The following is a 23,460-nucleotide window of genomic DNA, read 5'->3' as shown; positions in this document are numbered from 1 at the left end:
ATGTGCAATATAGACAGCTAATCCTGAACATTCAGTATGCATCCATCAAACAACTGCAAAAATGAGGAAAATAACAGCATCTCTTGCGAGCGGGGACGGGGGGAGGATCAGCATCTGCAGCAATAAAGACAAGCTTTAGAAAAATAAGTTATTTAGTGGTTTTTATAAGAACAGTCAGTCATTCTGGGACTCAGCAGAAGTGTTGCACATTTGTGTGTACATGTGCAAGTAGTGAGAACAAGATTTGCTCACCTCAGAGTGTTTACCTTCCTATCAGTCTGACACTGCCAACGCCACGTCCAGCAGACTGGAACTCAGAGAACAGCGTGACAAGACAGAAGGCCAATACAGTACAACTGCAGAAATTCAAGTAGAAGAATGAAGTTGTCTTCCGAAGCCCACAGCAGCAACAGCAGTATTCAAGATCAGTGGCAACAAGGACTGTTTCTGTACTGTAGGCTTTTTCCCTGCCCCGCCCCCCTCCCCCCCCTCTCTTTTTCTCCAAATCAAAGCACTGGGTCACAATCAAGGCTCTTGGATGGAGGGGTTACTTCCTCAACCATGCTTCCCCAGTTTCTCCCCGCACCATTTTGTCTCACTGCAGCAATACTGGTGCTGATAATCTGTCTGTCCTGCTATCAGGCAAAATGGTGTGTCCCTTTCAGGGGAAACAAACACCAGTAACTCCTCAAGTTGAGGAGTGGCTAAGAAAAACATAACACTGTGGTGAGGTGGAACCAACTTTATTAAGGACAGTGAATTATAATTGCTTTCAAAGGCTTTAAAAAAAAAGTTACTCTGAGTCATGGCTGGCCTTTAACAGCAGATACCAAAGGATATGGAGGCTGCCTGATTCAGAGCCAGTCAGTGGGAGTTAACCAGAAGAGGATGAGGTAATGCTCAAAGACAGGAGGACAACAGGACTGTCTGAGGCATCTGCAGAGTGCTGGTGTGCCTACCACCAGCCTTCAGAGGGGAAAAAACCACGGCTGACTAAAGCACAGAAAGGCAAATTATGCAAGGGTGCATATACTCACATGTTTAAGAGTCACAGGACCAGAAAGGACCTGCATAGGTCATCAGACCAGCCTTCTATCCATCCCCCAGAACAGGGAAGCTTTGAAAGCAATACATTCATCTCTTCTACTCCACATACTTCATTTTGGGAAACTCTCTCAGAAAGATGCTAAGCTCTTACAAAGAGGCGCTACACACCCTTTGCCACTGTCTGACCAAAGCAGGAGCTGAGAGCTCACAGCTTTCAGGACTCGTTCTGCAGATACTGAGAAGGGTCATACAACAAGCTGAATTTATACAAAGTGCAATAAAACTACCCAAGCCATGGTCAGGTTTGTAAGTTCACTATTATTAGTGAAGAAGAGTGAAGCAAAAACTCTAAGCTGGATAGAGTCTGATCTAATTCTTCTTCCACTGTTTGTGCTTTTTTCCAAATTCTGCTCTCTTTTGTCCAATTCAAAAGAGTCTGTCTTGGCTGATCCTAATACGCGCTTCTATTTTAAAACTTTTATTCCATTGCTTCAAGAAAGCCTTTTGTTGCATTTAGAGCAACAAAGGGAGACACATCTCCATAGCAAGGATTTGTTCACTGGAGGTAAGCATTTACTCTGGCAAAAGCTGTTCTCTCCAACTTCCATGGGAATGGGATATGATCTTTCCATAATCACATGCATTTACCAATAAATAAGTTCGGATTAGACTGTATTAAAACATATGCACAGGTTTAAAGCACTGGAGCGTCACAGATTCTTACTCCACAGCTCATGCAAGTAAAAAGAATTAAAGAAAAAAGAAAAAAAGAAAGACCAAAGCCTCAGCTAGGAACAGACCAAGGAATTATCTTAAGAGACGTTTTGCACAAGTATATCAAAGCACTAATATTAGTGAGATCCCTAAATACATTAGGTTACACTAAATTCCAGAGAAACAAAAGATTTAGCCATATCAGATACACAGGATTTGATTTTTTTTAAGTTAATATATAATTCATTCTTTGAATAATATTATTCACTTGGACCCAACATCCACACTGCTTTCATACATTTATACAGTTATATCCCATCCTTGCTTCAAGAGACTGATGTCCTAAGGTATGGCAGCAACCAAAGGCTCTACAACCCTTGTTTGTCAAATATAAAACTCCTTTCCCTTCATACAAGGGTGGAGAAGGAAGAAAGATGTTGATAAAATTAGGCAGTTCTCCCTGTGAGCTTGCTGATTCCAACCTCAAAGTACTACAGGGAGATGGTTGGAAGCTTGCGTAAAAAAAAATTTCCCTTGTTTTAAAAACAATTTCTTTTACTGTACAATAGATGCATAGAAAGTTGCTTCCTGCTTGATGGGTTTAGGCCTGTAGCTATGTTTAGCTGTGAAAACAAGATTGTTCCTTTACAGAGTGGTGAGGAGAGAGACCATCTCAGGAATATTTGGCAGCTATCAAAGAGCTCATGACACGAAGAATAAACAGCATTTCCACAGACTACAACGATGCAACTCTGTCCCACTGAATACACCAATTTAAAAAAGTGTCCACTTGTTACTCAGGATCAAGAATACAGTAGAGATTCACGGCTCAACAGCTTTCAAACTGGTGGTTTAAAAGAAAAAAAATTGCCAGTGAGCAGCAGATTTTAAATAGCCCACTCTTCTCTCCCCCACCCCAAAGAAACATGAGTTCACTGCAATATCAGGAACTTAAATTTGAGACTACTTGGGAGAGAAGGCTTCCCTGTCACCCATGTCCATACAGCTTGGTGTCGGAGCGACACACTGGAGGTTTCAGAGGGTTTCGGTTGTCCAGTGTCTTGTTGTGGTTACTTCAGCAGTTTTACCAGCTGGCTCTGACAGCCTCAATGTCACTAACCAAATTCTGGGCTAAGCATATCCCAAATATCTGGAAGAGACAACAGTTTATTCATTTGGAGCATCAGACAACTCTTTTCACACAGGCAAACTCCTTAGGTTATACAGAACTTTGACATGAAAACAAGCAACAGAAAGTTAGAGATCAAATTAACAGCAAGTGTTGGAAGAAGTAAGAATATCGGAAAACTCCTGTAACCCCAGTATTTTTATAGTGCCGCTGGGTTCCAGGAAACTGAACAGTTGTAGACTTGCCTCACAAGAGCATCAGTAAAGGCTTTTTGCTGCTCATTTAAGCACCGTCAGAAACAGTAGGTCTCTAGAGGCTTAAAAATCTCTACCTAATCTTTATCTAACAGAGTGTTAGTTTTGACCTGCAGACAGTTGAAAAGAAAAAAATGCACCCCTACAGATAAAAATTAAATACTCCTTAACACAAAGAAAGCCTCATGCATTTAGCTCCCTCACTAAAACCTATGGTTATATTTCCAAGTGCAACTGACATTGTATTTCCAGTTCTCATATACAGTTCCCCCTCATATATTCTGTTTATCTGTTGTTCTTCTGTCTAACTCATTACAGGGAATGTGATGTTTACCTGCAGTAATGCTATCCCAATGAATATACCAGCAACTATGGTCAGATTGTCCTGCAACCATTTCTCAAACTGAGGGACACAGCCTTTAGTGTAGATAACAATCTGCTGATCAACTTCCTGCCAAGGAGAAGAGGGAAGAAAACAGAGATAATTACATTCAATTATCCCATCAGTAGAATAACCTGCCCTTGCAAGAGGGATTCAGATCCTTAAGATACCATGTAAAAAAAAAAAAATTGCTTACTGGTTTTTGCCTTGCATCGTAGCCACACTGAGTATTAATAACATCTTCCTAGGAGAGAGAGACAGAAGAGAGGCAATCAGTGTCTCCCAAACACCCTTTCCCAGCTCCCCAGAGTTGGTCCTGTATGTAATAAGACAATCACCCTAACTTTAGTTACCGTATTGCCTTTTAAAAACCCCTTCCTCTTCCATTCAGTGCTATTAATTATTTGCAAACAAAAAAAAGCACACGGTCAAAAATATTTTCAGGTCTCAGGGCAGCAAGCTGGGAGAACTGGCCCTCCACCTGGGTGAACTCCATGTTCCAGATGCAAGCATTCAGAAGTCAAAGTAAAGGGGTTAGGGAACATCTATTTTGAGTGAAAGAACCTTCTGCTGAAAAGGTTTTGTCTATACTGAAAAATATGCCAAGACTACCGTTAACGTTTTCAGGGTTCAGTCTGTGCAGTGTAAAGAGGTGAGAAGGGGCAGTTGTGTTGCAGAAACTGCAAGTTCCTACCAAGGATATATATACTGTAGAAATATACACAGTACCTAGTTCCTTTCCAAAAACTAGGGAGAAAAAAAAGAAGAGAAGGGGTAATGTATTCTTACTGCCTATTCTTTCTTACAGGAGCCTGATACCAATGGGAAAGGAGGTGAGGTTTTTTCCTACTGCCTCTGCTTTAGTACTCCCAAAGCACAGGTAATAAAATAGGCTATGGCAGACTTTTCCCAGTGAACAAATGCTACCCACAGGAAGCTGAAACTGCATTTACTCTGTATACAGAGTTATTTCAGGGCAATACAATGAAGCAACTACTTTTGGTGTCAGCCACAATGGCAGCAAAATATTAAGTTATTGGCTCATATAATAACAGTAAGCAGAAGGAGGAACTACTCAAGCAAGTGAGAAAATCAGCCAATCTTAGCTAGGTGTACCGAACACCACAATTTAATCAAATTGTGGGAAGTGAGAAAGGCAGCCAGCAGAGAAATAGATTTTAAAAAGCAGCCATACGGAAAAAGACATCTCCTCCTGTCAGCAGTTAAAGCTCCTCTAAGTGTTTCCTCACTTTGCAGGAAGTAAATCAACAGGTTGCATCCTGTCAGTTACCCAAGTTGGATTCCCTCAACAGACCTTTAACATTTGAGCAATTTGTATCTTTTAATGAGATGAATGCTTCTGTTCCAGAATCTAAAATATAACAGTGCTACACACTTCAAGGCTGCAAAAGTAGATAAGATTCCAACATAGGGATTTTAAGCTTTCTTCTTTTATTGAATGCCTATTCACTTTATCATCAGTGTCTTCTGCCTTTAGCCTTGGAATCTGTTAACTGAAAGAAAGCATGAAGAATGAAATAGAAATAAATCAACTTTTCTAGGCCTTGCCTGTACAGGAATTTGGAACATTTCAACCTGCTAGACTACAGCAAAGTAAACTATAGGAGTCCAAATTTGTTTTAAAGGGGACTTATTTTGGCCTACCTTAAACTTACCACTTCCTGATTCAAGCTAAAGTAAAAGTGCTGTGCAATAAAGCATCCACATAACTTTTTGCATCAGTCCAACACTGCATCCTAATTCCAAAAGGGACAAATTTGCTTTCCCACAGAATAAGCACGTGTTTATCACTGCAGTTGAACCAGTCACAGCTTGGTTACAGTTATATCCATTATATGCATGACTTCTAATATTTTTAGAAATAATATTTTTAGTCTTCATTTTAAAGGCAATTAAGTGTGTTGCATCCCTACAATGAACAAGAATGAGACTTATCTTTAAATTTCTGGTTGCTGCATCGCCCCCTAAGAAACTGCATAACCATATACACACAAAGACCAAGAGATAGCTTTAGCATGGATTATGTATTTATAGGATTACCTTGTACTGCTGTCACTGGTTTGGTTTTATAACAACTATATTTTTAAAACTGGGTTGCGATGACCTCTCTGTGTGGGTGGGTGGGCAGATAGGCAAACAGTAGGGGGAATCCTAAGCATAATGTAATGCTTGAGCCTAACCTACATTTTGTTTCAATATTTCATTAAAACATTTTCAGCAATGTTTGTGAAAAAGATTCAAATTACTGTGAAGACATGTTGACTGCAGAGGAACCAGAACACAGCCTGTGCAAGCGGCAGTGCCTTATCAGGCGAGGGGGAGAGCAGCAGTAGTGACTGGATCCCAGGAGCAGTGACTGCATTGCATTAGCAAGGCAGGAAGCACCTGAGGTGCCTGTTGGCAACTTGCCTAACTTCAGTCAGTGCTACAGACTTACATATTCAAGGAACTAGAAGTCACTCCAGGTGGAGAAAAAGCCACAGCTGAAATACTAGCTAATACAATCACTCACAGGCTGCTGCTTTTAAGCTACACAAAAGTCAAATGTATGCAGTGTTAGCCACAGAACGATTTCCATGCACACACCCACCCCTACTCCAAGCCTTTGACTATCAGTGAACTGCTTCCCTATGCTTTACTCTTCATTCTTGATCGTGTCCATACTAGTAATGCACGGCTCCAACATTTTCTGCTTGATAATCCAGAACTGTAACTATTTAAAAAGACATGAAAATTTACCAAAAAGCTGTTCCCTCAAACAATTTCTGACTTTTCAAGTCTGATCTCAGGTGACTGTAGGACAAGAAGTGATTTTAAAGGGGGAAAAAAAGGGCATCTAAAGATGTCCATACCCAACTCAAGAATCTAATGCAAACATATGTCAGTTCTTCAGGGCACAGACTGCCATTCATTACTGTACTAAGCACAAACTGGGTCAAACTGGCTGCAGCCTCTGTACACTGCATTAAATAATGAGTAATACCTGCATTAAAGTGTCTGATCTTAGAGTTGCTGTTCTTTAATGCAGTGAATGAAATATCCTGATGATATTCAATTGAAAGCTCATAACCTTCAATTCATTACGGGCTTCTGCTTTTTATACTTGCTAAAATTAATATGTATGTTCAGCTAAGCCCATGGTTCTCTCATTCTAATGAAAAGCAGAAAACAGCATACAATGAAGACTTAAGTTAGCTCAGGATTTTTGCTGACTGCAGAAAAGTTAGTGGTTAAGCTGAGCTGCAAGTACAAATAAACCCCAACATACAGGTTGGTGAGAAGGTAATGATCATACATAACTGCCCTGGGGGGTGTGGGGGTGAATCTTACAGAGTGATTTCAAATTGGAACAGCAGACGCATCCTACCCTCTTGACCGTCACTTACGGCAGGGTCTTTAGTGCAGCAAGAGAATGGCACACCACAGCGTTCTCGACTTGCGTTGGAATCTGTGCAATTGAAGTAAATATTAAGGTTCCAGTCATCAGCTCCAAAAGCCCCACAGCACTGCCACTAGAACAAAGACAGGAGAGCTTCTTGACTTTCAGAACAAACAAATCTCAGCATTAATAACATGCATCATCGCTGCCAGTTTCCCTCTAGCTCTCAAACCAAAATCTGAGATTCCCTCTGGTTTCATTGAAGCTGGCTTGGTTTTGTTTTTTAAAAAAAAGACCACTTCAAACCTGTAAGTTGTTCTAAAATTACCATGTCATTAAAGTTATGTTCACACCCTGCAACGCTGCTCTCTGGAGAGAAACCCACAGAGTGAGCTGATAAGCCTACACACCACCACAGAGTTGCACAGGCCTACAAGCTCAGGCCCCAGGGATAGTAGAGCCAGGAGTATGATATTCTGTCCAGTCTAATGTGCCCTGGGTTCTCAACAAAACTAATCAGCTCCGAGGGCTACACTGGTATAGCTAGTTTTTGCCAGTGTGGTGGAATCTTTGCCTGGCCGTACATCAGACAGCATGAATGCATTGTTTCTTGAGCATCACATGTTGCACAAATAACATCTTTACTGAAGGCAGGTGGAATCCTTCAAAAAGTAAACATGCCAAATGGCAGGCTTAATTTCTGGCAAAACATGCTGAACACACAAAGAATTGATAAAACTTGCTGAATATACAAAGAATGGACTGGATATCAACGTAGCACTGATGGTTTACAGCATTTAAGGAGCTAGCCCAATGAACCCACGTATGTCAACTTAAAAAAAAATTTAAAAAAAGAACCCAAACAAACCGCTTTTAAAAAAGTGTTGGCATGGCAATTCTCTCTTTCGAGATGTAGCACAGTTCCTTCTGCAATACCTGAACTTCTCGTCTTCAAGCATTAACTCTACTAGCTGAAAAAGTATTTTGCTCTCCAGACTCGGGCTGTCCCTGACTTATCTGCTGATTGCTAATCCAGTTAGGAGAGCAAGTTTTATGTAGTGCCTGCAAAATTGGACTGTAGCCTTTTGGTTGTGTACAAGTGGACCACTGCTTTCAGACTGTGGTGACCTCTGACCTTCTCCCAACTGGACAAGATTCAAACCAGTGCAAGGATCCACATCCTGTTACTTACTTGTCAGGTTTTCCCCCCAAGGCATATAGAAGCAAATCAAACATGGAAGGAAATTATTTTAATTGCAGAATGTACAAAAATTAGTAAACATGATTTCATCCAACACTTAACCATGTTAGCTACACAGGGCCAAATTCAAAGAAGTTCATCAACACAGGCCAGAACTGAGTACTGGAGCAAGAAGGCACTGGCAAAATGACTTGTGTGCAAAAGTCAGTGCAAGGTCCCTTTATGCACACTGATAAATTACAGAGCTTAACCCACACAAGTGTGTACATCTCTGGCTTCACCCTTCCCTCCCAAGTGCGATGTAGCCTCATTTAGAGATTTCCTGTGATAACTTTATGAGTTGCCCACTGTACTAGGCTAAATGCATTAAGTCTGCTTAAAAATAAATAACATTGTAGTTTCACTCAGACCAGCTAAACATCTCTGCCACTCTATAGTGTGGTGTAGCACCTCTAACATTGCTAAAGCTACACCAACATTCATCTTGGAACCAAACTAAGCTTAGGAAAGGATTTTTTTTTTTTTTTTTTAAACAGATGTGATAGCTCCTAAAATAAAATGTTTTGAACACCCCTCCCCCACGAACCCTAAAATATCTCCATACGCATACAGAATATGCTCCAAAAAGCTGAACACAAGACACTGTGATTAACAAGTCTTCAAGAATAAGTCACCCCAACTCTCCACCTCGTTTTGCTCAGTCATACATCAACAAATAGGCCACTTTTCACAGGTGCCATGTATTTGTAGAAATTCTGTGAAGAGTAATATACATGTATATATATTCAAAAGCATTATATGCTAGAATATTTCTGTTGTTCCTTGAAGAAACCAAACAGATGGGGAGGAAAAAAATAGAGTAGGTATTTCTTTAAAGTAAGATTTACAAAAAATAAGCATAGTCCAACTTACATATTCCTGTGTGAAGTCTATGAGGTTTTGCAAATCAATGTCATCTCGGTATGCTCTGATGTTGTTGTTTATAAAGAAATACAGCTGGTCCTTTATCCAGTCTTTGAAAACAAATGCTAGAACACCAGCAGTGAGCTCCAAGAAGAAAATAATTCCAAGAAACACAGAAAACTGAAGAAAAAGAAAAAGGTTAAAACTATTTTGCCTTATGATCAAAAACTTATTTTTCAAGGCTCACAGTTATGTCCTGTGTTAGGGCTTTATCTGTGCAAGTTCAAGCTATTCCAACACACAGGAAATCTTAAATTAAAAATGCACCATTTTTTAATCAGGGCTGTAGTACAGAAGTCTTAATTCTACTCTAACAAATAATAAAAATGCCAACAAATTCAAAATCTGGACATTTCACTGGGATTTTCAGAGAGGTCCAAGAGAATTCACTGGAAATTTCAACAGAGATGGCTACTCACCACCTGCAGGGCCCTCTGAACACTCATCTTAAATTTCTATGCAGGCACTTATATTTTCCAAGGCATTAACAACCAATAGTGCCAGTGAAATGCTAAGTGACTTTTTCTTTAGACACCCTCATTCGTAAAGCTTTGCCTAAGCGGACAAAGCAAAAATTAGTAACAGCAGAAATTAATTAATGACTAAGTCAGAGCAGAATGTCTATGGAATGACTCACATCCACATTAAAACCGAATGAGGCTGCTATGATTAATGCAAATGGAATGGATGCCAAAGGCATTACTAATGATCTGCCACTTTCTCTAAGCATCTCCACTGAGTCTACACTGTTTTAAAACACACAGGGGTCCTCGTATACTGGAAGTCCATCCCTTTTGCAACTGTGCCTTTGAGTTTCATTTTAATATGCTCTCTGTGTTTGTTCAGATGCATTTTTAATTTCTCCTGCAGCTGCTGTATAGGAAGCTATTTCTGGTACAGCAGATGGGTTCATTTCAGGCAAGCTAAGAGAAGCAAGGAAGAGGAGAAAAAAAAAGTGTTACAATAGCTCCCCCTCCCTTTTTTTAAGCAAGACAAGAGCAAGCTAGAACTATCCCAAGCTGCTTTATAAATGCCTCAAGAACTGTAACTCTCAACTGCCTCCTCCCCTTATACAACATGTCTGTGGGAGCCAAATATGTCATTTGAAGGCAGTTGTTTCACTCAAAGCCTTTTCATGTATATATTAACAGTTAATGGTTATGAATGGTTATGGCCACCTATGGAAGCTGGGGTGGTGGAGGAAAGAATCTTGAATTTTTATTATAAATCTTAAATTTACAAAAATGGAACATGATACTGTTAGCCTCATCTTCAAAGCTCAAAGGAGGAGGGCTTTCAAAAAATCAAACCAGGCTACTTAGCTAAAGGAGTTTTGAATACTGAGGTATGTTTGTATATCAGCAGCTCCTTCCCCAACTAACAGTCCAGCCCAGAATTCAAGATGACAGCTTTATTTTCTTTACCTGTCCTGGGCACATTCTCTTCCCTTTCTCCCTTCTCAGGCCCCAGCACTGGCAGTAACCAATAAAGCCTTTTCAAATTAGCTAAACAGTACAGAACTGAGGATATCAGCAAGCAACCCCCTGTAACAGTCCTATCTCCTCTGTACCATGAGGGGCACTTGCACAGCATATATCACATGGGTCACATTCAGTGGTGTATCTACATTCCTCATATGGACTCAAAGTTCAACATGCAGATTCTTAGCAGAAATTTCTCTCTTTTCATGACAGGAAAGCAAAATGTTAGGCTATATGCATATGAAAAGCAGTAGTTCCATGTTATGATTCTTACCATGAATAGTTTTGGACCTTAAGAAAAAAAATGAAACAGTAAGCACCAGAGACTGAAGAGCTGTAAAGTGTTAACAGTTAAGCAAAAGCTATTCACAGAACAGCACTCTCTCATCAAATAACACCTTCCACTCCCCAAAAGACATTTTAAAATCTTTACACAGTTAAGCAGGAACAGAGAACATGACTTATACTATGTAACCGATGAATGCCACAGTTACAAAGGCTACTTACAAACTTGAGAAGAAAGGTATTTTCTCGCAAAGCTCCAATGCATCCTGCAAATCCCAAAATGAACATAACTCCTCCTACCACTAGGAAGAGCCAAACTGGATCAAAGCCTCCCAGGTCAGTGATGGAGGAGATATTGGACAGCACTCCCTGGGAAAGAAACAATGCCAAGTGGTAACAATAATGTCCAGCTTTCAGTTGTAGAAATTCTGCTTGCATTTTTCTTTTTAAAAGGTAGAAGACTACAGCAAATAAGTGTTCTGCAGTACAGCAAGAAAACACAATTAAGAAAATCTTTGCATTCAAAAAGAGATAAAAAGGGCAATTATGTACAATAGTTCTGAATCAACATGTGGAATGAACAACAAAATGTGCTTCTAGAGTCCTCTGAGAAACCCACAGGGCATTTTGCTGCTTCTGTAGCTATGAGAATTAGTCTGCCAGAAAGTCAGAATAGATATTTGAACCAAACTTTACCTTATTACCCATGCTGAGATGCATTTTAGGTTTCATATACATTGTTTATGTAAGCACACAATTACATGCTATGATAGAAAAGGCAGTCAATAGCAAGACCACCTTGAATTCAGCATTTATGCTCAGTATTTACAACTGACAAAAATTAGAAGGGAGCTCCTAGGTTGCAGCATCTTGCAACACTGAATATTACACCAAATTTTGACAAACTAGATACCTGGCCAATTCAACTTCAGGCATCTACAGTGCCAAAACCTCATTATATAAATAAAGCATGGCTACCGACTAATCACTTAGCAAGAAAAATTTGAAAATAACATTAAGTCTCTTAGTAGGACATAAGGCAGTTTAAGGACTTGTCTTGGGAGATGGTTTGCACTAACTTAGGTTAGACCTATCATATGGTAAACCACATATGCTGTGTTTTAGATATGACAGTCAGCACAGTCTGCTTGTGATGCCATTGCCCGTTTAGAAGCAGAGCTTGGGTTGCGATGCCAATAATCCTGAAGAACTATTTTATTTTTTTTGAACACATTTTAAACAGAGTTTGGCTGATGTTGAACAGATGGGTCATATCAAGAAGCAAGTACAAAGTCTTCCTTATTCCCATGAGTTTGCACAGGAACAGTTACAGTTTCCTAAACCCTTTTGGCAGCAAAAAAGCTGAAGTATCACTATGGCTTCATTCAGCCTCCCAGTGCCGTAGGTCAATGCAAAGAACACTGCTGTAGCAGACACTTCTCCATGTGTTCTCAAAGAAGCCTAAACACAGGCTGAGGGCTTTGGACTTTCCCTACCAACTCCCAAATGAAGCTGTGGCTTCAAAAGCAACAATACAGACCTTTACCTCTACAGCTCCTTATTTGCAGAATTAAGCTCTTTATCCTTTTCCCTGTTCATATCCCTTTTGCTTCTTTGAAATAGTCCCAAAACAGCAACAATTTTGAAGGAAGTTATCATAACCTCATTTCCAAAAGCTACTAGTAACATTGTTAACAGATGACTGTTCACAACTGTGGCTTTACACCTGTGATGGGTTTTCATTTGTGTTTTTTAATATACTCAGTTTGGACCACCCAGAACATATAAATAGTCACGTAACCAATATCTCTAACACAGTACTCCACATAGTCTGCAACCACTTCCATGGTTTCCCAAGCAAAACTGACATTGAGCAAGTAGTAAACAAAGACAGTACTCAAAGCTTTTTTAATTCTGCAGACAACGATAGACTGGATAAAATATACACGCGAATTTCTCCAATGCACACAGCAAGAAGCCTTGGAAAAGGCCGGCGTGCTAAAAGCAAAAGAAAAACCTGACTATGACCCAATCCTAAAGTACAAACAATAAACCAAGAGCATGAGTAACTTTCTCAAACCAGATTCCTCTCCCTCCTACTACAGAAGGCTATTGCCTGACAGAGAGGGATGAAAAAAAAATTAAAAAAAAAAAATCACATTCATCACTTTCCTCCTACATTACATATAGTACTAGTTTTATTGTCATTCATTAAAAAGACTAAAATAGATGCATGGCATGATATAACACAATGCTGCTCAGAGCCAGTATTGCTATCAAAGCAGACCAGTTGGCATATCCCTTTTTCTAACTAACTAGTGATGAGATGGTACAAGCCAGGCTGAAACGAACACTTATCCTGGCAAAAGTCACTCATCTAATCTCTGGTCTCCTCCAGGCTCCAAATCCTCAGGGTAGCTATGATCTGACATGTACTGAAATAAAACAACACAAGCTTTATCTGCCATTGTTTACTCTCCTTGGAAAGCACCTTTATGCACGTCTTTTGGTAGTCCACATAGGGCAATCATAAGTCTAGCTTGGATAAACCCCAAATAATACATCCTGACAGCACAAAGCTCATACTGCATAATTCTCATGTGCTCTCTGCATATGAATACCAAGTTATCAGTATTCTGGAGAGACATCTCAGGATATACAATCTTCAAAGGGACTTTGGCAATAAAACAACAGCTAGCAGCAGGAATGACAAACACAGACAATGTTCTGTGGTTACAGCTAGAGATGCACAGAGGTAGTGATAGAAGATTGCTGCTCACTGCTGAAATACGGTTTTCCAGTCTTGTTTTTTTTCTGGACACTTACAAAAAAGCTCTCTGAAGAAACAGCAGTGCAATAATTTAATGAAAAGCATATTTTGCTTCAAGCAGCAGGGCAATGACCGGGGAACATTATCTCACTTTGTACTGTTAAGAACAATTAAATGTACACTCCTGTAGGCACATACTTCTATGCCCCGCGAGTTTCTATAATGCCTACTGCTACAGTATTCAGTATTTTTTGGCTCTAATGGCTACTTCTGGGGAAAGTTTGGCAGAGATGTGCAAATGCCTGGTAGTGACCAATTCTGTCTTCATCCCATCTTTAGCCAAAAGCAGAAGGGAATGTTTCCAGAGGTGTTTGACCAGAGGATCAGGAATGTCATATTCTAACACTGCATCCTCCAGTGACATGTTCCGAATCCTCAAGGCTGACCAGTCAGGCTCAGAATATACAGTGACTGTTTGTCAATGGATCTCCTGCATCAACACAAAACCTAAACAAACGACCTGTAAATCCTTTAAAGTCAGGCTTTCTACAAATGCAAAGTATTTTTCTCAGCAACGCTACTGCAATAGTCCACTCCAACCTCTACTGTTAAATAGTTGCAAGTACTACTGATCCTTTAGCATCTGAAAGGAAGAAATACTCCCCCCCCCCCCCCCCCCCCAATAAACCCACTTTCTCAATTTGGAAGTATGGTTATTTTTCTGGGGTACAAGCACTTCACTTTCTTGGAGTTTAGGCATGTGCATAATGTTTATTTGGCAGTAAACACTTTGTTTGCACAAAGCTACATACTCTAATACTTTTCTTCTCACAATGGCATCAATCCAGGGCTCTGCTGTAGTCCCACAAGGAGAGCCAGCAGGACATGTTCCCTGGCTGATCTCCAGCTCATCTGTTTGCTCTGTTACCCCACTCTCAATTGCCTGCTGTATGTTACAGTGCCTGGCTTATTATTTAACCTTTTAATCCACAAGTCAAAATTTGTTTGGGGTAGTGAAGCAACAAAAGCATCATCCACAACTGAACTAAAATCAATAATGGTGAGGTTATGAAAAAAGTTCCTTTATTTGTGAAATGTACTTCACTTCAATCACTAGGATACAATGATGTAGGCATGGAACAGGAAAGACCGACCTCATATTCCAACCCCACCCCAAAGCCAGGGGAGGAAGTCAAGTGAAACAGTAGGGCCTCCTCTTTTCTCTACCAAAACCGGGGGGGGGGGGGGGGGGGGGGGGGGGAAGAGACATTGGTGGTGCCTTCTGCCACACCAAGAAACATGAGACAACCAAGCCAGGCCCGCCAGAAGCTACTGCAGAACTGGAATCTTCTCCTTATGGTATGTGAGCACAGGCAGGAAAAGTCTATGAGAGATGCCTGAATCCAGTGACAGATCCACTATTGTCATGCCAGTTTTTCCCCCATAGCCAGAGCCCTCCACCCTGCAAGCTGGATCTCATGCATAGCTCAAGGGAGAACAAGGCAAAGGCAAAATGCTGGTTTTGAAGACAGTAACTTGAGAAAGCCCTCCTAATATTATAGCTGCACAATTGTTTGCCTTTATCCCATCAATAAAGAACAACAAAGCAATAGTCACTTAGAAAAGCAGTAAAGGTGTACCCCTCACCCCTTCTCCATCTCATACTCTTTAAGATCATCAGGGCAATTTGTACTACTTTCCAGAGACAGATCTCTGACTCCAGCTCCCACCTTTGGTAGACATGTACATTAGCATTTCAGGTCAGATCCAGGAGTCCATTTAAAGGGATCACACAAGCTATGCTTCAGTTCATGCCAGGGAACAGTCTCTGAGCACACAGACTAGATTAAGTACTTACAAATGAAGATGTGCCCCTGGAACATAGCTCGTGCTCCAACCACTAGCAGGCATTCAGTCCATGAGATCACACTAGAGCTAGGCTGAAAACTCAAACCTTTCAAAACCTGTAGAGTGTACAAGTTGGGTCTTCAACACCATTTCCTCTCCTTGGTTCAACACTACTTGCATTTAGCAGACATAGCCTTTGCATGCTGAACCCAAAAAGTCACTTTAATTTCCCCAGAACGTATGGATGCCAACACAGACATCTTGGTTGGAGCAGTGTCCCAGTGTTGGCACACCTATACAATCTGATTGTGTTCCTGGTTCCTAATGAGGCCAAACAGAAAGGAGTCACAAGTGCATTAACAAACTAGCAAGATTTCCAGACTCTCTGTGGTTGCGGTTAGGGTAAAGAATCTACTGCCATGTTCAGGTCTCAGAAATGTTCCCAGAAGTTTGCTAGACTGTTGCTTCTCTCTGGAACAGCTGATTTCACAGGCACAGTAGCATACTGCAGGGCAAGAGAGAACGGCTCCAAGTGAAAACACTCTAGGCAGCAGCAGTTTTGAAAAGCTGACCCAGTAATGAAAACTCAAGCCACGTTGAGTCAGAGACAACTTAGGAGACTCATCATCCTAAGGAACAAAGAGGTGATACACTGTGAAAGTATATAGAATTTGGCCCATGGGAGCCACAAACAGGACTCCAACGCAACAGTCCCCATGACAAACAACATCTCAGAGGGTCATTAAAAAGTAAAAAGAAGAAACCAACACCAGTAAGATGGGAGAAATCATCTATTTTCTTTCTATTTCCTCCAAGATGTGGAAAAACCTTCTCTGCTGCAGAATCCCATTAAGGGGGGAGGAACGACGACAACGACAAAAAAAAGCAGATGGTCAGAAAAAGATGCAGCAATACAAGATCTTCTGAAACATTTCTTCTTTGCAAACAGAGGATTAGCCTTTCCACAAGCTTGTCTGCAGCACTTAGAATCACTGGCAAACAGGAACACACGGGGGTGATGAGAAACAAAAGTATTTCCAAATGCATGATTTTAAAATGGAAAAATGTCTCTCTACTTTGTTAGTCATAAAATCCATGCAGTTTCTGCACGCTGTGCATCTGAATGATCATGGGCAACCATACAATAGTCATTGAAACATGCCAAATTAATTCCACTCCAGAATTTTGTCTCTGCAAGCAAGAAACTAGGTGGGGGATGTTTACAAATCTATTTCCTCGATTTTTGTTGGTTTTGCATTTCCCACGGCAAGCAGCAATAGCAGCAGAACTTTATTTTTCAAGCGTCTAGTGAAGGAGAAGTACAAGTCTAGCTTTCTTGTCATGACAAAGCAGAGTTCAATAGACAAATAACTTGCATAAACACATGCAAGACATAGATGTTTACATTTTTCAGGATTAATGGCTACAAGGTGTTGGAACACTAGTAAAATTGTTTAAGAGCCTGTTTAGATAATGCATCTTTATGTACTGAAATTTAAATTAAATGTAATAGTGAATATTAGTATCCCTTTCTCTCCTCCCCAGTCCTGTAAAATCCACACACACAGAGCCCTGGCTCAGAAGCAAGATATATGCTTTGGGTATCCTTCAGCTCATAAGGACCCACAGGATATGTGCACGGTTTCCTTGTTAGCAACCGTTTTTAAAAGAACTATGTGATAGACATACATGCACCATACTGGTACTCCAAACTGCACACAACTTGACTTCTGAGCTACAGTGTCTTCTAGTTACACTGATTTAACAAGAAAAGCCTAGAAACTTATGCACATAATCAACCTCTTCCACTTCTCCCTCTTCATTTCAGTCAACCTTACACATGAACTAAGTCCAATTGACAAATTTTGCAAGGATCTGCAGATTTCTCCCCCCCACTTTAGTACCTTTACCTTTACTACCTCCTACTTAAAGTACACCCCGAAACCACAGTGCTTTCCTTCTAAAAAATCCCTCTCTATGGACAGTCTTATAAGGACTCAGAAGACATAGCAGCAATTCATCACTTAGTCTCACTACTCTTGAATGTAAATGTCCTGCAAGTAGTGAGAGAACCAGGAAGCTTATTTTCCCAAGTACCTACTGACATCATACCATGAACACTCCCAATGAGCTTTAAGACCGCATTATCTAACATATACAACCAAGGAGGGAAATAGACATTTTGTACAAGTCTAGTTTATTTTTAAAAAGAAGAAATGACTTGAAGAGGTTAAAAAAAGCCAGTGAAATATAAACATTTGTCCCCTGCTGCTGTACAAAGGTAGTGTAAGTTGCTTGGGCTTAGTATAGACTCTTTATATTTGAACAATGTTCATGTCACTGTTGGGGGTGGGGTGGGGGTGGAAATCAGCTGCCATGGATGAACTTTTTTATGGTACAAGCCCAAGTCTAGCATGCCTGAAAACACTGTGAGATTGTGAGCTATATAGTAGATCCATGTAGCGATAGCTTTATTCATCCTCTGAGTTTATTGCCCCCATCCCGCCCCCCAGCTCCCTTTCAGGTTCATGACTCAGAATGCTAATTGCCCAGTTTTTGTTTAGGGCTGGCTGACTGGCTGTCAAGCCAATTCTATTGCCTATTTGACAAATGAGCTCTTTCGCCTCCCTGCAAAGGCTGTAAGGAAGGTCACGAGACTGTATAGTGTGCTTTTTTTTTTTCTTCTTCTTTACAACAAAGTTTAAAGGGGAGAATTCAAGCCAATTTCACAAAAAAGAGAAACTAGCCACCAAACCCACAAGTCTACCCCAAACTGGTTTTAGCCAGCAGCAAACAGGACTCCTGTTAAGTGTGGACTATTTCTTTACATCCCGTGTTTTTAATGTGGCCTGGCACACTATCTTTAATTCTTAAAAAAGATTCTGTGAAGCAGCAAAAGTATATGCAAGTTGATGGCCGGGTTATAAAACAACACAGCTGGATATAAAGCCACACAATTCAAGATAGAAGTAAATCAAAATCCACCCCACCACCAAATCAGTTTACAGTAGAGGAGACCTTCTGAAGGCCCAATCCTGAAAAAACCTTACATATTAAACAATAGCAGCACCAAGTTCAACTTTGAAAAAGACTTAGTTCATTAGGACAGCAGCAGTCTTCAGAGAACGGCTGAGGTTGGAAGGGACCTCTGGAGGTCATCTGGTCACCTAGACCTGGCTGCCTAGGACCATGTCCAGACTGAGTATCTCCAAAGAGGAAGACTCCACATCATCTCTGGGCAAACTGTGCCACTGCTTGGTAACCGTCACAGTAAAAAAAAAACAAACCCAAAACAAAACAACAAAAAAAAAAAACAAAAACCCAAACAAAAACAAACAAACCAACCACCAAAACATTTCCTGATGTTCAGAGGGAACTTCCTGTGTTTCAGTTCATGCCCATTGCCCTGTCACTGGGCACCACTGAAAACAGCCTGGCTCCATCCTCTTTGCACTCTCCCTTCAGGTATTTATATACATTAAGATTCCCCCAAGCCTGCTCTTCTCCACGCTGAACAGTCCTAGCTCTCTCAGCCCTTCCTTGTACGAGAGATGCTCCAGTCCCTTAATTACCTAGGCAGCCCTTTGCTGCACTCTCCAGTATGTCAGTGTCTCCCTTGTACTAGGGAGCCCAGAACTGGCCCAGGTGTGGCCCCACCAGTGCTGAGTAGAGGGGAAGAATCCCCTCCCTCAACCTGCTGGCAAGACTCCTAAATACAGCCCAGGACACCATTAGCTGCCTTTGTTGCAAGGGCACAGTGCTGGCTCGTGTTCAACTTGGTGTACACCTGGACCCCCAGGGCCTTCTCTGCAAAGCTGCTGTGCTCTCTTACAGTATACCATTACAACAGCCCATAATGCCTAAGGGATATCCAGGCTAGCCTCAGGAAAGAGGCAGTCTAGCTAGCAAAGTGCTTTTCAGTCAAGTTACAGATCTCTCAAGTCTTAGGCTTTGCCTACTTGGCCTTCGCCTCCAACTCCCCAGCTGCAGGAAGAACAACTCTGCCTGGCATGTAACTGATCTGCCCCCCACTAAGCTGCATGGGGCCTATGAGTATCTGGGACTTGATCTTGCTGACTGCAGCTTCTGGCCATTGCCTGTCCTCTAGAGAGCCGAGTGAAAGACAGGTCTCAAATTGGCTTGACACAAGTCCATTTTTCCATAACTCCTGCTACAAAAATCAAGTCTGTCTGTGCTCAAGAGCTCTGCAGTTCAGTTATACCTATACTACATTTTGGCTGATACAACCATGGACTGAAACAGTCCACGCTAAGCACCACAGGACACAGTTAGAGAATCTGGGGAGAGATGCTCATTTTCAAGGAAAGACCTGGGCTTTCAAACAATAAACAGTACTTACTAATTTCTACAGAAAAACCTACTATGTACAGAACCTGAGCTAATGCATATTAAACTGCTCCAGGTGGTTTTATTTGCTTGTCTTAAAAACAGCATGGCATTTTCTCCCACTTTCAGGATCTGATTAAAAATGGTTTAAGATGACTTGGTAACAGATGTCCAAATCTCAAGTAAAAACATGAGCTTTGGCTTCTGGCTATTAGCAATTATGAATTGAATGCATTTCTCCTAGGAAGGGGGGACTGCTTTTCCCAAATAGAAAATATGTAAAACTAACAAACCGTTATTCACTCTAGCTGTAGAACTGGTATATTTTAGACTTCAAACACTAGACTATAGCTGTTTTCCCTTTACTTGCTCATTCATTCTAAAGAGGAGTCATTTGCATTACGTACTGAAACAATAAAAAGTGTTAAAAATCTCTTCTAGAAAGCCACTCCAAAATAAAGTTCTTCTCTGGGGCTTAGACATAGGTATAAGCTCTGCGAGTATGCTCAGAGTATTAAATATAGCGTGGTTTTACATCTTTGCTGAATGAAAAAAAATCACAGTACCTCTTTCCAAGCCTATTCAAGCCATCCAATATGAGTAGAATATGGTACGTAAATATACATATATATATAGGTGTATACAGTTTGAGTTAATTAACATGCCATTACTAGTTGTAATTATCTACATCCAAGGCACACACACAGAGCAATTAGAATTTAAGTTAACAACTCGCTTCTGAACCAGCAAAATTTGTCCTGAATTTTTAAATGGCAAAACTCCGGTGCTTCCAACGTGTTATTTGTTCTGCTTCAAGCACCAGTTATTACGCCTTAAGTGAACATCAATTTGTAACTTACTCGGTGTTTTCCATTAAAAGAAGAAAAAAAACCATTACATAACTGAATATCATAGCACCATTGTTATCAGCCAGGTTTTATTATTTTCAACCTTTTAAAGAAGAAAAGGAAACTTTGGCTTTAATTTTAGTTGTTGTCTTTTAGTGAGCCAAACTCTTCATCCAGTAACGCAATACATACTGACTTGTTTTGTATATTATGTCTTGACATTTTACCTTCTTCCCAACTTCCACAGCAAGCAAACTAAAAATTAGGCTCTGGTTCACAAATGTTTTCCCTTTCCCCGCCCCCACTTTCTTCCCATTTCCAAGTTGATCTTACAGTCTTGCAACAGAGAGTCTTCCAGTGGACAGTTTTATTTGCACAAGAAAAACCAACAGTTATTCTGTCTCAGGTTTGGCTTGGTTTTTGGGGTTCATTTTGGTTTGGTTTTGGGTTTGTTTTTTGGGTTTGAGGGGTTTTTTTTTTTTTTTTTGGTCTGTTTGGTTTTTTAAGAACAGCAATTAGCATGCAATGTTAAGGCAAAGCCGAGGAGGCTTATTTTCAGGAAGCTGCCCTCTGAGACATGTAGGCTCCTTCTCCATTCCTGGGAATACACTGCCAATACTACCTTAAGTAGAGCATTCTAGCATCTGAGCTGCGTTCGAGCATGCATGGATTGAAATGGTTATATTATGTGCAAGTGTTAGCCATGATTTCTTGCCAAGGCTTTCTTGGGAAAGATGCCAAGGTTCTTCCTCTAGGTGAGCTGAGCCAAGGTCTTACTTGAAAGAGAAACTTGATTTGGTTTCAGTAGAAACTGTGTGTGGACCCAAAGTGTGCAGCATATTACTGTTCCAGTATTTCATCAGAAAAAGAGAAAGAGGAAAACCATGGAGTTTGGTGCTATAATTCAACTTACCTTTTCATTCCATGCCCACAATCCAATCCCAAGAAATGCTATGCCAAGGAACTAAAGGAAAAAAAATAAAAATATATCAGAGCAGGAGCTATAAATTTATGTTGTTTTTTTTTTTTTTTTAAACATACATATTGACTCATCCTTTCTGTTGGATAACCAATTTTATCAGGACTGTGGGGGCTTACCATTTAAAACATGTATGTAGTTGTTTATTTTACAACTCAACCCTTGTAACTGGAAGAATTTCAAACTTGCACAGGTCATTCAGGGATGTTCCACATAGGAATAGTAGGTGCAGTAAATGTCACTTTCTCCATGTCAGGCAAGTAAGGTTCTTTTTGAGTGTGTCAGACTCACAGCAAACTCCACAGTCAAGTGACACGTTATTTTACTCTTGTATTACCACAACCTGTACAAAACAACTGTCCTTGCAGCCCTCTCCCAGTGAGAGAAAGTGATTAAAAGAAAGTCCTAAATACACATGTACTATCAGTTTTAGCAATGTTGTCCACTGAAACACAGAAAGTTCTTATATAACCCATGGGGGCGGGGGGGGGGAGGGGGCACAATACAAATAATACTGGTCTAAAAAGGTAAGAATTTTTAAAAACCCTGAAGCCAACATTTTATAACCTTTCCGATACTAAATGTTTCTGTATTTCATAAAGGAAGTTATACTCCCTTCCTCTTCCAAGGGACTCAAAAGCCCAAAACTCAAAAGATGTCTTCCCCCCATGATGGAAAAGGGAACAGCAGCTATGTTTTTGTTATATCCCTGTATTCTCCATTCCACTGAATAATACAGAGTGCATCATTTCCCTCCAAATACTACAGGGTTTCTATACAAAACCCACGCTAAGGATCAGTGAAACAAGCAGAACAGGCAGAATGAGCACTCCATCTCCCAACATCACCACTGCATATTTGGCATGATACAGTACCAGTCATGTAGCATGTTTAAAAAAAACCCATACAGTAGGCATCCGAGCACATCTCTAAACGTCCACCTGTTCAACTTTCATCTCTGTTTTTTAAAACCTAAGTGCTGGCTAAAATGAAAACTATATTCACTCTGATTTCAGGGCATGTAATGGAATGTTGCTCAAACGTCAAACTCTGGTTTTCTTTGTGGGTTCTCTACACTGTAGTGCACAGATTTACTTTGGCACATAGTATGCTTTCCCTTAAGATTTGTGTAAACAGTTAAGTATCCTAATGATTTTGCTTTTGAAAAACAGGACAAAAGTGTTTTTCTGTTGAGCAGTGGGAAGAGGCAGGAATATAACTTAAAAAGCTTTCCCAGAAGTGATTTCAACAGCTTCAAAGCAAGATTCCTTCTTCCTTATATGCACTTTTTTTTTTAAGTGGCAATTTTAGCTTTATACTACAAGAATATCTGTAAAGCATAACTCAATATCAAGTGGAACATGCTCATTGCAATACCCTGAAGTTCCCTAACACCCGTCTCATCTCCGACTTTCTCCTCCAAGCGTGTTTTGCCAGCTGACCAAAGGATCATGCACAGCTCACCTAGAAGCCCATCTATACAAACTGGGAATGAAATTCTCCTTTTTGACTTGACGAGTCATGACTGTAAATTTAACAATTCTACAAACCCAGTATTCTTCAAAGGGAACTGCTGCAGGCTTGGCTGTATTTTAATACAAGATAAATGGAAATTTTTCCTAGATGGAAAAACAGAACTGCTGGTTGAGAAAGTCTGTTATTTCAGCAGCCTTAATTGTCTATAAAGTACAAGAGATGGATTTGAGAATGTCAGTACAGCCTCCTGTGACACACCATGTGAGCCAAACACGGTCATCTTACCTATATCGAGACTGCTCTTTTTCTATGGTTATAAAGCTTGCCAGAAGAGTG

General features: G+C 40.5%; 1 protein-coding gene across 1 annotated transcript in view; it reads right to left on the bottom strand.

Moving 5' to 3' along the window:
- Positions 1-494: 494 nt before the first annotated feature.
- The window catches only part of TSPAN5 (tetraspanin 5), an 86,355-nt gene continuing 63,389 nt past the window's right edge, over positions 495-23,460 (bottom strand). The window contains exons 2-8 of the mRNA XM_075709829.1: positions 21,583-21,633; positions 11,079-11,225; positions 9,040-9,210; positions 6,934-7,059; positions 3,723-3,770; positions 3,479-3,595; positions 495-2,911 (exon numbers count right to left, since the gene is read on the bottom strand). Coding sequence (XP_075565944.1) covers positions 2,846-2,911; positions 3,479-3,595; positions 3,723-3,770; positions 6,934-7,059; positions 9,040-9,210; positions 11,079-11,225; positions 21,583-21,633 — 726 coding nt within the window. The 3' untranslated portion in view covers positions 495-2,845. The remainder of the gene's footprint in view (positions 2,912-3,478; positions 3,596-3,722; positions 3,771-6,933; positions 7,060-9,039; positions 9,211-11,078; positions 11,226-21,582; positions 21,634-23,460) is intronic.

The sequence above is a fragment of the Pelecanus crispus genome, chromosome 4 (assembly GCF_030463565.1).
Source record: "Pelecanus crispus isolate bPelCri1 chromosome 4, bPelCri1.pri, whole genome shotgun sequence".
In the NCBI taxonomy this organism is placed as follows: domain Eukaryota; kingdom Metazoa; phylum Chordata; class Aves; order Pelecaniformes; family Pelecanidae; genus Pelecanus; species Pelecanus crispus.
The sequence above is the reverse complement of the archived record's forward strand: the minus strand, read 5'-3'. Positions and strand labels throughout refer to the sequence as shown.